The 17,398-nt window shown below is 43.1% G+C and overlaps 1 protein-coding gene across 2 annotated transcripts in view; it reads right to left on the minus strand.

Moving 5' to 3' along the window:
- Positions 1–17,398, minus strand: part of Smyd3 (SET and MYND domain containing 3) — a 556,924-nt gene that overhangs the window by 445,021 nt on the left and 94,505 nt on the right. Inside the window, exons 2-4 of one of the 2 annotated variants that reach the window (NM_001025762.1) lie at positions 14,804–14,867; positions 3,671–3,778; positions 2,189–2,246 (exon numbers count right to left, since the gene is read on the minus strand). In NM_001025762.1, the coding sequence (NP_001020933.1) occupies positions 2,189–2,246; positions 3,671–3,778; positions 14,804–14,867 (230 nt within the window). Of the gene's footprint in view, positions 1–238; positions 270–2,188; positions 2,247–3,670; positions 3,779–14,803; positions 14,868–17,398 lie in introns of those variants that run through there. The other variant, XM_087581431.1, reaches the window with a different exon arrangement.

Genomic DNA, 17,398 nt, shown 5'->3' on the forward strand with positions numbered 1-17,398 from the left:
GGTAGCTGAGGGAAGGAACAATGCCCAATACAATCACAGAGCCTAAGTCGTCTGTACCTGAGACCTGCCTTAGTATCTATCTAAAGACAGGATGACACTAAGGGACTCCCTATATCGCCCCGTTCACTGTGTCACTCCTCCATAACATGGTTAAAAAAAAAAAAGGAGAGAAGAAAAAGAGGAAGAGGGGAGGAAGAAACAGAAGGCAAAGTGTCAATTAGACTAAGAGCTATACTACCAACAAACTGAGATCCTTGGTTCTGCTCATGAGGCAATCATTAGTACTTCCTCATGTGGCAAAGGATTATGGGTTAGATTAACAGATTCCAAAGTTCATAGCTTCAATTCTAAAGAACTAGAGGTCTATGACTCCAGACCTTAGAAGGTACACAACTTAGAGGCATACAGCCCTGACTCAGTGCTGCCCAAACCAACACAAGAATGCTAGTAAAATCCTCGGCTCTACTCAGCCTGTCTGCACAACAGCGGCTGTCAGCAATCAGCATCAGCTAGGGATGACAGTTCCCCAGTATCAGGACCCAGTGCCAGCATTACAGCACTCAAGCACATTAGATGGAGGAACCTTCTATTTTCAACTCCCAAGGAACTCTTCTGGAGACAAGGCCCCTGGTCTCTTGCCCACTGCCTTCTGAAGTCTTTCTTGGCTTCTACGACAATTACCCTGCTTTTACTCTCTACACCTGAGCCAGTCATTGGTCAGCTATCCTTTCTCAGGTGCTAGACTACAGCCACCACACCTCTTCCTTGTGTTACCAGCTCAGTCCATTCTACCCATGATAAAAATCACAGGTAGGCAAGAGAAGTCCATCTGAGGGAAGCTTTTTATTGTACTAAATGTTAAAAAAAAAAAAAAAACCACAAAGTCAGCACAGGAAGGAGTCTTGGCTGAACTGAAAAAGCAGATACCCAGCCTGCTGACGACTGAGCCAGGAACAGAGGAAGTATGCTATGCAAATAAAGGATTGCATTTGTACCAATCAAAAAACAGCTTTTGGCCTAATCAACCAAACATCTTTTTTCTGAGTTCATGGAGTGGGGTTCCAACTCCCATCTTGAATGACAACAGCTTCAGGGTCATCTAAAGTTCACCAAGGCTTGGCTCAGGATATGGCCCTCTCAGGTCAGTTCAGGGTGTCTGGAGTGACCTTTACTGGAGCAAGACCTCCTGTTACAAGAGTCTTTCTAGCTGGAGCATTCTCGATCATGAAATGTTCAAATCAGCATCACTTGGATAAGCACGACCCAGCCAGACAGAAAAGGGACTACTTGGCTGATGGTCCCCGCTCAGTGCGTCTAAGAATAAAGCAAGGGCTCATCTGCTGTCCTTTAAAGGCCAGAACTTCCTACTTTCAATGCAGAGTTTCACTTATTCTCGAAGAAAGAAAAAAAAAAAAAAACCAAAACAAAACACTTGTATAGCGTTACAATAAAGACACAAAAAGGGGTTGGGGATTTAGCTCAGTGGTAGAGCGCTTGCCTAGGAAGCGCAAGGCCCTGGGTTCGATCCCCAGCTCCGAAAAAAAGAACCAAAAAAAAAAAAAAAGACACAAAAAAACTCACAAAACTAACATTGTCCCATATACCCTATACTTATTAATTCTTAACAGTACCAACCCCCTAGCACTGTTTCCTTATGCAGATGGTCCACATGCTCAATTACACTATTCTGTCTACTGTGTCTCTTCACAAACCTTCACAAACCTCAATCTACACTAGTATCAAGTAGGAAAAAAACCATGTTAGCTGTTTATAAAAACAAAAACTTCCTTTAGGTTTCATGTAATGAACACAGAAAAACAAAGTTGCTGTTAAAAGCAGTTTGTGAAGGCAGCCCAGTGGGTAAATGTGTGCCCGTCATGAGTGAGGTCCCAGACCAGTGGTTCCCAACCTTCCTAAGGCAGAGACCCTGTAATACTGTTCCTCGTGTCGTGGTGACCACCACCCCAGTCATAAAATTATTATTTTTGTTGCTACTTCATGACTGTGATTTTGCTACTGAGTGGTGCCTCAGCTCCTAAGACCTTTGGAAATATGTGTTGTCCAATGGTCACCACCCTCAGGCTGAAAGCGGCTGCCCGAGACCAAGCCTCTGGAAAGGTGAGAGAAAACGGGGTTCAGCAGATAACTGGCAGGATTAGTTTTAAGAAACTAATGAATGATCACTTACTGGACTCCAGATCATAAAAGGAATAAAGTTTCTCTGACTCTGACGGCTTGCCATCCATCTGTGAAGGAAAAGGAGAAAACACTAAAACCCAGGTAAGTGCCTTGATATGTAATTGTGCACCTCTGGCACACTTGGATCCTCTGGTGAAAGTGTTTGCTTGACTGCTTGTTTTGAGACATGAAGAGACCACATCACTATGTAGCACTGGCTGTCCCAGAAAATACTCTGTAGACCAGGCTGGACTGGATCACTCAGAGGTCCACCTGCTTCCATCCCATGAGTGCTGGCATTAAAACTATGAGTCACCACACCCAGCTACAATTACACTTTTAAGATCATCTTTATAGATCATTTATCGCTTTTCTTCATAACTTTAAAAACATTTTTAAAAAAACATTTATTTGTGTGCGTGCGTGCGTGCAGATAAAAGGGCAACAGTCAGCAGTCATTCCCTTTCTCCCATCGATGGGTTCCAGAAACAGAGTTCAGGGCATCAGGCTGGACAGTGAGCATCGCCAGGTCCTAGTCGTGCCTCCCGGTCTCTACAGCACTTTTTAGAAATTGCTTAGTAACAATTTTAAAATCTAACCTGCAACTTCACCTAAGCAGTTTTATCTCCAAAGAAAAAACTCCTTTACAAGAAATTCCCACTATAAAAGTCTCTATAGAAGTTTGGGGTAGAGATGAAAGGAAAACAAAAATTCAAAAGTCAATGAATATGTGAAGAAACCAAATTGGCCCTGCAATAATCTGAGACGTTTATGCTACAGCCCTCGAGGAACAATCTAGAAGCTTCTTCAGGGTAGGGCTCCAGTCTCTGCTGTATTATAGTGGACAGGGCTGCTGAAATCACAAATCCTGGCTCTATTTAAAAAAGGGGGAGGAGGAAGAAGAGAAAGAGGAGGAGGAAGAAGAGAAAGAGGAGGAGGAAGAAGAGAATGAGGAGGAGGAAGAAGAGAATGAGGAGGAGGAGGAGGAAGAAGAGGAGGAGGAGGAAGAAGAAGAGGAGGAGGAGGAAGAAGAGGAAGAGGAGGAGGAGAAGGAAGAGGAAGAGGAGGAGGAGGAAGAGAAAGAAGAGGAGGAGGAAGAAGAAGAGGAGGAGGAAGAGGGGAGGGGGGGAGGAGGAAGAAAGTGTCAACTATATTATTATCTAATTATGCCCTCATTTGAAAGGACAATGAAGACTCATACATGCAGTGTATTCATGGGAAAAAAGTTACAGAAAAACACAGTACAGTTGCTAATATCCATTACCTCATGCACTCAAGAAAGAGACTGTACTATGTCTATTGATAGGGACTGTGCACCTCGCTGCCATCAAGCCAGTGACTGACAGGAACAGGAGTTCCTTATCTTAGTCCACTGCCTGGGATACTCCACTGTCCACCTTAACGTGAGTGCTGTCCCACCCTTAAATATGAACAGGAACAGCGACTGCTTTTGTCAAGTCTGACCCAGGCACCTTCCGTGACGTGTACTCACCAGTTTGACGACTACCCTGCCCAGAAGTCTCACGGAGTCGGGCGGATACCTGGGTTTGCAGCTTTTGAGGCATTTGCATTCCCGCTTGTGGTCCGGCCAGGCTTTTTTCTGTGAAGACAAGAGCAGGAAAGGGCATCGGAGGGGAAGTCAACTTTCCTTCCAACCTGTTTTCAACACCGAGAAGCATCAACATTAATTTATTTTTGACAGCCCAAAGAGAACTATAAAGTACAAAATGCACTTTGTAATACTGCATAAGGTCTAGAATTTAGTCTCTGTCAAGAAAGCAGCCATTGCACAAAGGCACAAACACCCCGGCCTCACACTGTCCTTTAAATTTGGCCTCTGGTCATTATAAGGCTGGGATACTCTACAGTAAGAATCAGCGGGCCTTTCTTAATTCCTAAATTCAGTATTAGGTAATGTATATAGTAGTATATTAAAGAAAGAATCACCAAGGCTAAAAAAGTAAATCACAGGGAAAGGGAAATTTTTTCCGTAAAAAGTCAGATATACCAGGTGGGCTAACAGATTCAAAACTATAAGACAGTATAAGGTCATACTTATGCCCTGGCTTGATTATAAAAGATCCCTTTTCATAAAAGTGTACAGTTTGGAAGACAAATGTTCTGATCTGCTGGAGAGAAGAGCCTCGGGCTCGGTCAGGGAGCTAGACGTGAGCAGACTGAAGGGAAGGATGTGGTCCCTGAGGACAGGACAACAGCCAGAGCGAATGTCTCATAAGTTCCATCGCAGGCATATCTGACATCTAACTCATACTGTGTTCTGGTGAGCCTTTTGCTACCAAAGACTACTGTGTCAGTCTGGCCAGGCCCCTAGTAACCTGGGGTTGGGGAGACACTGCTGATGAGCCCACCGCTTCCACTACCAAGTCCACTCAGGGTTAGTTGCTCACGATGACCATGATGATCGTGCTTAACGCTCTGTAATCTTTCATCCCAATGCTTACACCTCACTCACTCACATCTCAGCAGGACTACGCTGGTTCCACTTTAGGAAGTATGAGAAGAACAGAGCATGAGGCAGCCCTGGCTCAAGCCCGACTGCTGCCAAGGATGGGAGGAGGAGGGGGAGGGGTGGGGGAGGGGAAGAAGGCGGAGGAGGAGGAGGGTCAGAAAGAGAACCAGCATGATGAGCCTATAAACCAGGCACTCAGGAGGCTGAAGACGCAGATTAGGAATTTAAGGCCGTCTTGACTACATAATGAGTTCAAGTCTGCCTGTGTTTCATGAGGCAATGAAAGTTACGTAAGAAATTGTGCCGGGCAGTGATGGCACACATCTTCAATCCTGGGCCACCTCATCCAGCCTTGGTACGAGGGTTTGTGCCTAGTCTTATTGTAACTGGTTAAACTGTGTTTGGCTGATATCTGTAGGAGGCTTGCTCTTTGTGGAGGGAGGAGAAAATGCAATGGGGATGTAATGGATGATGATGATGACAATGGTGATGACGACGATGATGATGATGAGACTAGAAATGATCAGCTCGGACACTTGGCAGAATTTAGAGAATTCTCGTCAAAAGTAACATCTGGTCTTTAACATAATGAACACTGCTCTATCTAAGTAATAAACAGACACTAGGAAAAATGTTCCTTCATTCTATTCATGAGTCCTTCTGTGAAAATAATGAGCAGTGTGCTTATCCTCCCATCGGTTTTAGAGGACTGTAGACACTCATTGTTTTTAATCTATCCAAAAGCAGGATCAAGTCATCAGTCCTAAACACAGAACATGATCATACCACTTGGAACTGTTTCATTTCAGATGCAAGTTTCTGGCTACTCCATGTCTTCTAACCATGATGATAAAAATCGGGTTTTTAAAACTATTTTCTCAGACCTGCTGCTTGGACTCTTACCATAAAGCTAACAAAGAGAAGCCCACCAGTGAGCCTACTAAGCTGTTCCACATGCTAAGACACTCAGAAACGATGGCTGGCACTATCCTCCCTCTACAAACTCACCTCGATGGCGCATTGGACTTCAGTGAACACTGCTTTCTCAAATGATGGCCAGTTTCCCTATATTCTCGCTCTACTGCCAACCAAGAACACAATTAAGTTTGTTCACAACACTGACTGGGATGTTTTCTGTTCTCACAGATCAAAATTAACAATGCTATACAACACACACAAAGTATCATGGGAGATAAAGGAAAAACAAGCATTACGGTATGAAGCAAAGACAACAGGAGGTTTGCGTTTCAGATGAGAAAAGGAAATCAAAATCTGTGATAGAACACCACGTGTCGGAGCATTCCGGACTCGAAAAATAACTTCAGAAACTGCAAGTCTCCGTGGCTTTCACAGTATTTATAACTGTTACAAACTAATCACATGAGAAGTTCCCAATGAGGACAGTACCAATATTAAAGGAAGGTTGCCCTGGAAACTGTTACTTTTGTTTGGTGTGATGTTGCAGTGCATGACAGACATTTAATTAGCAGAAAACGAGAATCCAGACCTCCCACGGAGGACACTTCCACAAGAGGAAAACTAATCCCAAAGGCAACAAAGTTTCTTATGTCCTTGGAGATATGCTGTGAAGGGAAAAGTGTGTTTCTGATTGGCTCAGCCTAGAACTAAACCTTGGTTTGCTTGTTTTTACATAGTCCTTACAGCACTGAATTTTGTCCTTGTCAAGTCAAGGAAAGACTGAGAAGGTTCGTCAATGCTTTATAAAGCTGGATCAGCTAAGGCCATAGCTCCTTTACCAGAGTTGCCAATCCTGCAGGCGCTCCATTATACATGTGTGCTTCCTTCTCAGAGCGGCTCTGTGTGTGTGCCTCGGTATTTCACTAATTATGTCTTCCAGTCTCGTCATGCCTAACGACTTACATAACAAGACACATTATTTTTGTTACTTTTTTTTTCTCCTTATAAACATACAAATGTGAGCTGGGTGTGATAATGCACGCCTTTGATCCCAGCACTCAGGAAGCAGAGGCAGGCAGATCTCTGGGCTATACAGAGAAACCCTGCCTCAAAAAAAAAAAAAAAAAGTAAACTAAAGTGAAGGATGATGTCATACAGGTGAAGGCAGGTACAAGGGTACAAGGGTACAAGATAGAATGAGGCCTGTCATTGGACAAGAAGGAAGGATGGGTGGGAGAAAAGTTTTAGAGAGGAGGAGACTGGAACCGGAAGGAGGAGAAAGGCAGCCAGGAGAACATGGAGGTGGATGTACGATTCCTCTCTGCACCTTTCTAGGTTGTTATGAATATTTTTAAGGGATGGATGTGTACAGGGCTTTGTATGTCTAGATGAGCAAATTATATCTTATCAATTATTGTGTTGTGGTGGTTTAAGTTCAAGAGAGTGTGTGGTGGTTGGAGACATGTGTACGGTGGCAACCTGTCTTGGGAACTGGATGGGTAGAGAGATTGTTGCCGGGCTCAGAGAGAAGCCATCGGCAGTGTGATACGGGATGGAGCAGAGCGGGTGAGAGGCTTTGCTGACTGAGATGAAGATGTCCACCAGATATCTTGGGGCACTGCGGTGCCGGACCTAGTGTGGGGGGGTGGGGGGCATCATTTTTTATAATTTTACAGCAACACTAAGTAAATAATAATAATAGATATACAAATTTAGGTAGACTGCATTAACTATTTTCATTTCAATATAGTAAGAGGGCAATAAACATAATTATCATAAGATGTAGAGACAGGTCTGAGAGAGGCTAAAATTCTCAAACCTAGAATAGCCCTACATGCACCAAACATATGTAGATATATATTATCTGTTTAAATGCTCTAAGAAGTACCCTAGAAACTGTGTCTGTTCATGAAATAAAAATGGATAGTGGAACGTTTTTATTACATTTACTTATTAATGTGTGTGCACCTGTGACGTAGAGACGTACATACACACATACATACATGCATGTGCCTACGGTGAGTGTGTGGACGCCAAAGAACAGACAACTTGCAGGTGTCTGTTCTCACAGTCCCCCATGGATCTCAGGCACCAGGGTTGGCAGTAAATGCCTTTAGCCACTAGGTCATCTCCCCAGCCCCTGGACTAATTTTAATCACTGAAAGGCATTCAATGTATACCTCGCACCACTCACTACAAGGGGTTCCTAAGAGCAAAACTCAAAGTAGGCGAGATGCCCCACAATCTGCGGACAAGAAAAGAGACCTGAAAGTTTGCATTCAACTCAAGAGCACTTGGTAGCAAGTGAGTGACAGCCCCACCTCTGTGCTTGGAAAGGCCCGAGGTTGGATCACAGGCCCGGGGAGGTGGGAAGATCCGCAGAGCTGGAATCTGGGAATCCGAGAGTAGATGTGGGGCAGGTTGTCAGATGGCTAAAACTAAAGGGCAGTGATCAAACTCTTGCCTAAAGATTTCTTTTTCGAACGCGGGAGATTCAGTGACAGAATGTGCCGTGCCTGTTCAAAGTGTTCGTCAACCTCAGAAGACACCAAGGAGCCAATACTGATGCAGTCGCACTACACAGCAGGACAGAAGGGGGAAGCATGGGAGCGCAGTCAAGCAAGATTTACAGAGGCAGGGGACTGACAGCTCTGACTGAGGGCCCATCATTGCCCTTCAGTGCAATTGGCTGATGTTGGGAGTCAAACCGCAGGCTTAACTTCCTGCGTTCCTCCTGACTGGTGGTAGTTAGGGAGTGACTTGTAAACTAGTGTTAGGTGCAGGCTAGTTGGGGAGGAACCCGGAAATTAGTGCTCAGCGCAGGCTTCCTGGATAACTCTAGTTTAACTTTAGGTTCTCTAAGATGGGGCCTGAACCCAAGATGGAGATGGTCTGGTCTCTCAAGAGCAGCACAGTTCACCACACATACCGAGCACAGCAAGAGCCCTTCCCACCGACCCTTACTCAGAGCAGGAAACCAAGGCCGCAGACAAAGAAGGAATGAGGCCAGGAATGTCCACGGGGGCACCAAGTCATGACAAAATGAAACAAGTAAATCATTCCATCTTTAGCAATCATCCTATCTTGGTTAGCCAAAAACCTTATAATGTGGGGAAATAATAACACGAGGGTCCCAGAGTAAGCCATCGTCACCCAGTACAGGGTTCAGAAAACTGCAACTTATGTAAGTCAAATCTTTGTGGCCACATTTTGGGAAGTTATACTAGAAGACAGCCACGCTCCGTAGTTGTACCCTCTTCGTGCTAAGGCCGAGAGGAGAAGTCTCTACCAAGTCATACGGCCAAGAATATTTACCACACGGCCCTTCACTGGAAAAGAAGAATTGCCAAACCGTGATCGACAGAGAAACCATAACAACATGGTCAACGTTGTGAGACGCATAAAATGAATTAGACCCTTCCACCGGAATCTCTATAGTGAGGTAACCAAAATATCAACAGCAGGTTCTGTGTGACCCTGGCGGAAAGAACATTTTACTTCCCTGGCACGAGTAATTGTTAAGTCTAATCCCCAAAGTCACCAGTGCTGGGGTGGCTTGCCCTCATCAGAAGGTCTAAACAGTTGTAAAAAGATAGGGTACAGAAGCAATTCAGGGGGACTCCAGGGGTATCACAGCCAAGTCTGAGACAGGCTACCCTGCCATGGGAGGACTCCGAATGAAAGCCTGTGTTGCTGATGGAGAAGGAGTAAAACATGACTGGGACATATGGGATTGAGGGGGGGACAGAGGGAGTCAACCAAAGGCTTATATTGCTTACATATCTTAAAATATCTCCCTTCTACTGGCATGATTTAGGCTAAGCAATGGAGAGTTGAGGTGAAAAGTCCAGTTTAAATATGATGCTAAGGCTGTCTGGACCATTACTGTCTTCTATTTGGTCCAACTCTTACACCGACAGGTGCTTTCCCAAAAGAGGGAGCATGTGACATATACCTGTCATCCAAGTACTCCGAGGCTATTGCAAGAAGCTCTTAGTTAAGTTATCTTGGGATATATGAATTGAAGCCTGTGTGGGCTACATAGTAAGACCCTAGCTCAGAAAACTAAAACCACAGGGAAGAAGAGAAAACAGAATCGCTGCGAAGAAGATATTTAAGGAAAGGCAGGAAAATAATGAAAGACAAAAATAGGAAAAGCACAAGAAACAGAAAACAATAACAGACATGATAGATCCTGATACAGTATAACAAGAATCACTGTGAATGCCAAGGACCTCCAGGCACCACTGAGACTGTCAGGAGGGACCAAAAATAAAACTACAAGTCCAGCTAGGCAGGGGGGTGCACGCCTTTAGTCCCAGTACTCTAGAGGAAGAGGCAAGTGGATCTCTTAGAGTTCTAGGCCAGCTTGGTCTCAGAGCAAATCCAAAACAGTCAGAGCCACACAGAGAAACTGTCTCTCAGGAGACCAAACAAAACAAAACAAACAAACAAAGACTCTGTAAATCCTATCAGCCTGAGGTCTGAAACAGCTTTTCCTAAACTAAACAAGAGGCTTAGCTTTCTTTAGTAACCCCCATTGGAGTATGGTATTGCAAACAAACAACGGATAAAAATCACCCTATGAAAGGCTTACTGACAAAGGAAGAGTTTCCTACCGTAAAAGTAAATCAAATCACTGGCTAACTACACAGGAAATGCTGACCCAAAAAAATGATTCATGTGCTAAGGAGAAATATAATTGCTAATATGAAATAGAACCTCTCTATGCAAACCCAGTGCCTTTCACGAGCTCATAATCAGAAATGTGATCTAGAATCTGGTTACATGCTTTGTTCGAATAGAATTCGAATAGAAGCATAAATATCAGAAGTCAAACTAAGTCCAGAAAAGGCAAAATAATACTTAGAGGGTTTGCTTGAGATTGGGTCACTTGCTACCAATATTGTGGTCAGTTTTTACATTTTGAACAGTTCTTAATATGAAAACAGCCTGTCCCTCCTTTTCAGTCTCCGAATCACCTGGGATGGTCCGTTATGCCAATATGGAGAAGGGTTCCCACACTAGGAAATATATGATGGATGTCCCACCATCAGGCAGGCAGGGGCTCAAAGCCACCAGAGAAAAAAATAAATCTTGTCAGGATCAGGACCAACACTATGTGCACAGCCGTGGGTGGTGGGCAGACAGACCGACTCATTGACTCATTCCTCGGACACAGACACAGCCTACTGCACTCACAAAAAGAAACATTGTCTCTAAAAACCGAAGTAAAAGGAGAAACTGTCCGTTGTTTCAACCCTGTACCTTAATTTCTATAATGAAAATGTTCTTGTGCTTTATGTTTAAAAGTCAGATGTAAATGCTGACGGCAGTGACAGCATCCTTTGAGCAGAAAGGGTACGTTGCAGCCTGAAAAATGGCCCCCAAACCTTTCTCAAGACAATGTGCTAATACCATAGGTACATACGAAAGGCTCAGCTACTGGCAGGTCATGCCCCTCTGAGATAAACGTTTCCTCCTACAGTCACATTCCCTACATCAGTCTCCATTCCACATTACTTCCCGTTCAGCACTCCTCATCGTCCTCATAGTTCAGTTTGTCAGTTTAATTCTGCCCAGCTTTATGGGTATCCATGATAATTACAGCGCTTAGCTCTGTACCTTAAGGGACAGATAACTGGAGCAGTTTAAATGCATATGCTCCGGCCAATCTCTGCCTCCCCCCGCCACACCCACGCAACTCCCCACACGCACACAAACATATATTCTAGCTGGCATCATATATTTCATCTCACTGGCTATTTTCCCATTACCTTGCACATTGTATCTAACAATGACACTGTTATTGATGTTACAGTGAATATGTAATAAAACATATGTGCTACGAGGAATCAGTGTGGCACACCCACACGCTGACTCCCTCCACTCCTTCTAATCAGATAATGGTTTTTTTCTTCTCTCTATGTATTATTACAACTGAACAAAGTAGCCTCGGAGAAAATATATTTGTAAGAAAAAAAATGGGGAAAAGGAAAAAATAAAGGCTTGGGGCCGCTGAGATTACAAATGAAGTTTCCAGAAGATGTATGTCAAATACTATGTTGATTCATCATTTCTATACACACTGCACCTGATCAGACATTTGCAGAGACGTGGGGCCCATTTAACCAGGGGTAGGGATGGGCTGAAATATAACCCAGAATAGATTTTCTGTGATTTATCTTGTGAGGAAAGGCATGCATTTATTCGTGTTCTCTCTCTCTCTCTCTCTCTCTCTCTCTCTCTCTCTCTCTCTCTCTCTGCTTTTTATTGTACTGTTAATAGTCTTATAGGAGAAAGCTGAGATCTCGTTATGACAAAATATTTGGTGTTACAAATGAAATGAATAATAAAAATATTTTTAACATTTATATATTAACAGGACTATGTTGAAGTTTTATATTTCTGTGTGTGTGTGTGTGTGTGTGTGTGTGCGCACGCGCGCGCGCACACACATTGTTCTTATGTAAGACATGTGCCTGTGTGTGAAGATATGAATGCAGGTATGCACACATATGTGTAGAGGGCCAAGGTTGAAATGGACAGTCTCTCCTTGACTGCTTTCCACCTTTAGTTTTGGAGACACAGTCCCTCTCTGAGCCTGAAGTTCATGGATTCCAGCTAAACTGGAATGGCCAACGAGCTTCAGAGATCTGCCTCGCTCCACTCCCAAGTCCGTCTCCACTCAGGTCACAGATACACACTTCCGTATCTGATGGTCTGAATTCAGGTGCTCACACTTGCCCACATACACTTTACCGGCTGAACCATCTCCTCAGCTCTTGATTTCGACTTTAAAATGTTTCCATTCGGTATCTTTTGAACACAACAGAAAGCAGGTGGAGCAGTCTAAGGGATAAAGATCTTTCTGGGCAGGAATCACAGTGACAGTAATCAGCCAGGAAACAAAGGACAAATAACAGTAGATAATAGAAAAGCAGATGTAACCAGACAGTTACAGCAAGAATAAAATGTACATTTACAAGGTAAATATAAAATCTGGAAATTTTATGTACATTGCTTCCCAAAATCCAGAGTGTATCAATTATGAAGCACAAAACAATTTACTTGCTTTTCTGAGCTGTTTCCTTACAGGTCAGCTGAGCGTGTCACCTGTAGCTAATTTACGTAAGATTCTTATAAACAGAGCCTGCACACAGCAGATGTCTGTCAGATATTGGCTCTCATCAGTACAGACTCAGAAACCGAGGCCTGACTTTGTGTTTCCTAAGAAATTACTTAACTAGGAAGTGGCAGAAGTACATTGAATCTTGGATGCTCTGACATTTTTGAACATGGATTTTTCCCATTAAAATCAGTTTGCATCCTGAAGAAACTAATTTCAAAGGAGAAAATGAGATAGCAAAAGAAAAAAACTCCTGAGAAAAATGGTCTAGATTAAAAACGGAGAACTCTACATGAGTGCCTGTGCACATGAACACACAAGCAAACACACACACATCCCATATAAGTGATTGTATCCCACATGAGTGTCTGTGCATACAAACATACAAGCAAGCACACACACATCCCAAACACACAAGAAAGCACACACACATCGCACATAAGTGTTTGTATCTCACACAAATGTCTGTGCACAAAAACATACAAGGGTGCACACAAACACACAAGCAAACATACACACATCCCATGTAAGTGTTTGTATGCCACATGAGTGTCTGTGCACACAAACACAGAAGGGAGCACACGCATATCCCAAAATAAGAATGAGCATGGGACCACACAGACACAAAAGTTTCAATTAGACTTTTTAATGATACAATTCATTAGAGCATAATTATACCTCTTATTAAATGATTAATCAAAAACTTTGAAGAAAAGGTCATGCTGAATGTTAATTATACATCCTTAAAAGAATTCCAAAGATATTAACGACCATATTCATTATAAATTAATTTAATCCTTAGGAAGGCAATTTGGCATTATCTTTAAAAATTCAAAATGCATATATGTTTTTGCTAAAAAATATGATTAGAAACTTATCATTAAATTAAATTTTAGAAGTATACAAGACTATAAAAATGATGTCAGATATATTATTAATACCTAATTTGGAGGAAATCTAAACATTCATTAATGAGGAAATTATGATCATGGTAATATATTATATATATTATATATATATTATATATATATTATATGGTGATACCAAAAAAATCTCTAAATATGAAAAAGGAAATGAAGGCTTAGAAGAACCTGTATCAAGGGGCTGGGGATTTAGCTCAGTGGTAGAGCGCTTACCTAGGAAGCGCAAGGCCCTGGGTTCGGTCCCCAGCTCCGAAAAAAAGAACCAAAAAAAAAAAAAAAAAAAAAAAACAGATACAGGTTGTTTTGATACAGGTTCTTTTTTTTTTTTTTTTTTTTTTTTTTTTTTGGTTCTTTTTTTCGGAGCTGGGGACCGAACCCAGGGCCTTGCGCTTCCTAGGTAAGCGCTCTACCACTGAGCTAAATCCCCAGCCCCCCTGTATCTGTTTTTATAAACACATATGATGTTCAGATATGCCTGCACAGAAACCCTAACAATGAATGGTGTGATGGTTTCAAACTGAAATGTGTCACCATGTGCACGGATATTAAAGTAAAGGCTTGGTCCCCAGCGGAGCTACTGGTAGGTGCCTGGATAAGAAAAGCACTGATGTCATCAGTGAACTAGTCATTGGATTCATAGCTAAAGGGGCAAGTAGGAGGTTGTGTTGGGGTAGAAATGGCCAATGAGTACCTGGCTTTGATTAATGTGCAGCTAGTGCGCTTCTCTCTCTCTCTCTCTCTCTCTCTCTCTCTCTCTCTCTCTCTCTCTCTCTCTCTCTGCCTCTCTTTCCATCCCCTTCTTCTTTGACAAAGCCTATTCAAACTATACAAAAACTAAATTTAAAACTAAACAAAAAATAATAAGTTAAAAAAAAATCGGGGCTGGAGAGATGGCTCAGCGGTTAAGTGCACACCGACTGCTCTTCCAGAGGTCCTGAGTTCAAATCCCAGCAACCACATGGTGGCCCACAACCATCTGTAATGGGATCCGATGCCCTCTTCTGGTGTGTCTGAGGACAACTACAATGTACTCATATACAATAAATCTTTTTTAAACATCAGTTTTGTTGTTGTTCTTAGAAGAGATGAGAGGAAAGGAGACGTAGACCCGCAGGTGTAACAGAGAACAAATGCACAGGTGAGGGGTTTCGAGCGTTTGCTCACTGAACAGCTCAATAGCCTTACCTGACACTTGGCGCTGCAGTATTTGGCAATCCGGCATTGAGAACACCGCATCAGCTTTTCCTTCCTGGTAAGAACAAGTAGTTCTATGTTAGAAAATAAGTAAGAGACGAATGACAGCAGAAAGAAAACACAAGGCAACACACTGATGCGGACAGCTCTGCCTACTCCTCACATCGGATCCTTGAAGACTTAAGATGGTTTTTGAAGCTGGAACGATGCTTGTCGTTCAAGCGTGAGGACCCGAGTTTGGCATCTCAGCACCCACACAGAAGCTGGGTGTGGCTGTGTGCACGTACATCCCCACTGCTAGCAAGAGTGGAAGCATGAGGATCCCACTGCATGCTGGCCATGGTCAGCCTAGTCAAAACAGTGACCTCCAAGAGCAGTGAGAGAGCCTGTGTCAAAATAAGATTCCGGAGAGCAACGAACAAAGATGCATAAAGGTGACCTCTGGCTTCTAGGCACAAGCACAGATAGGCAGGTGCTGTGGATACACATGAACATACGTGCACGCACACACACACACACACACACACACACACACACACACACACACACACACGGAGCCAAGATTTGCATTTGTAAATGGCTGAACATCCTCTTTCACCTTCCACGGGAAACATCTGCATAGTGCTTATTGGCTGTGGTATACCGTTGTAATTTCCTCTCAGCTGGATGGTGAACAGCTCCATTGTGAAGCAGAGTAGCTATGACCCTCAAGAGACCCAGGGAGAGGGCAACATGAGTCCCAAGAGACCGTCAGACTCATCCACTCCCCAGAAGTCTACTCACTACTGAGAAAGTAAATGGCTGGATAAGGTAGGACTTCTCTGTGCTACGAGCTGTCCACAGGATAATGGGTAACCTGACATCAGAGCTGCCTGTCAGTTACCCAGGTTCCTGTAAGTCACCTCAGAAAACTCACTGGCTCAGCAAGCTGCACTTGGGTGGAATCCTTTCTTTGGTTGGTCAGTGCCCTCTCTATCTAGGATGGACATTTCCGTCTTCCAAAGAAAAGTCAGCCGACAACGATATTCAGCATGAATTTCACACTTAAACCTATTTTCAAGTATAGAGTTCGATGGCACTGGGAACACTCACATCTAGAGTGTTCAGACAAAGCTCAGGGCCCAATAAGTCCAAAGTCTAGTATTCGATCCCCGGTAACAACAGCAGCAGACTATTCACATGCTGAATGACCGACGTCCCCACTAATTTTCTTTCTAAGCTAAATTTAATTGATGTGTAAATATATTCTTTTTTTTTTATTAACTTGAGTATTTCTTATTTACATTTCGAATGTTATTCCCTTTCCCGGTTTCCCGGGCAAACATCTCCCTAATCCCTCCCCCTCCCCTAAATATATTCTTATCTAGACATTCAGCCTCTCAGCGTGGGAATGTTACTGTCGCCACAGGGGATCCAAAGTCAAATACATCACCTGACGAACATTGGGCTCCTCTAATCTGCAGTGTACCGGACAAGATGGGTATTTAGAATTTTGGATTGTTCTTCAAACACTACAATATTTTAACTGGGGTGATGAGATGTTTTAGAGATGGCAACCAATTCTAAACATCAAATTCATTTTCATTCTGTGCAGACTTTGTGTATATAGCCTGAAGCGATTGCCGTTTCAGCTCGCTTGTGACTAACTGCTGCCTGATCTATAAGGTCAGTGCTGGATTTTCTACCATCCTGTGGACGCTCGAAATGTCTCAGATTTTAAAGTGCCTAAGATTTCAATCATCTGCTCGTGGATCTTCAAACTGTACTCTGTACGTTTTTTAAAAAAAAAAAAGGTTATGAGTCATCTCCCCAGACTCTAAAGTCATACATCCTAGGTCCTGAGCTTACCCAACTTAATAACATAGTCCTGCTAAGAAATGATTCAGAAACTCCACTAAATCCTACTTCAGACAGGCAGGATTAAGACCGAAAGGCATCAAGAGTTGTTTTTCCCAAGTCACTTGGGCAACAGAATCAGGCATTTAAAAGGCTGAATCATAAAATTAAAATCAACTTGGAGACATTAATGGTGGCCAACAGAGAAGACAGCAGAGTGGTGGACAGTCGGGGCAGGCCAAAGCACCAACTGCCAAAGTGTGACTCACACACACACACACACACACACACACACACACACACACAGTGTATCGTCTGGAAATTCGCTGACTAAGCAAATAAGGACTAAGTAACTTCATGATATGACTGTGTTGTCACAAATCTTTTTCAAGCACCCACTGGCCACTTTTTCTGTTTGTTTGTTTGTTTGTTTGTTTGTTTAATGTATGAGTTCTCTATATGCATATACACCTGCATGCCAGAAGAGGGCATCAGATCCCATTACAGATGGTTGTGAGCCACCATGTGGTTGCTGAAAATTGAACTGAGGACCTCTGGAAGAGCAGTCAGGCCTCTTAACCGCTGAGCCACCTCCCCAGCACTTCCTCCCCTCCACATGCTTTTTCCAATTGTTTGTTTGTTTGTTTGTTTGTTTGTTTGTTTACTGGCCACTCTTTAAGAGTACCTGTGAGAGTAAGTAATACCAGTCATTTTCTCTAACAATGAAGGAACTAGAAATGAATTTTTACA

Source organism: Rattus norvegicus, chromosome 13, assembly GCF_021556685.1.
Source record: "Rattus norvegicus strain SHRSP/BbbUtx chromosome 13, alternate assembly SHRSP_T2T, whole genome shotgun sequence".
Taxonomy (NCBI): domain Eukaryota; kingdom Metazoa; phylum Chordata; class Mammalia; order Rodentia; family Muridae; genus Rattus; species Rattus norvegicus.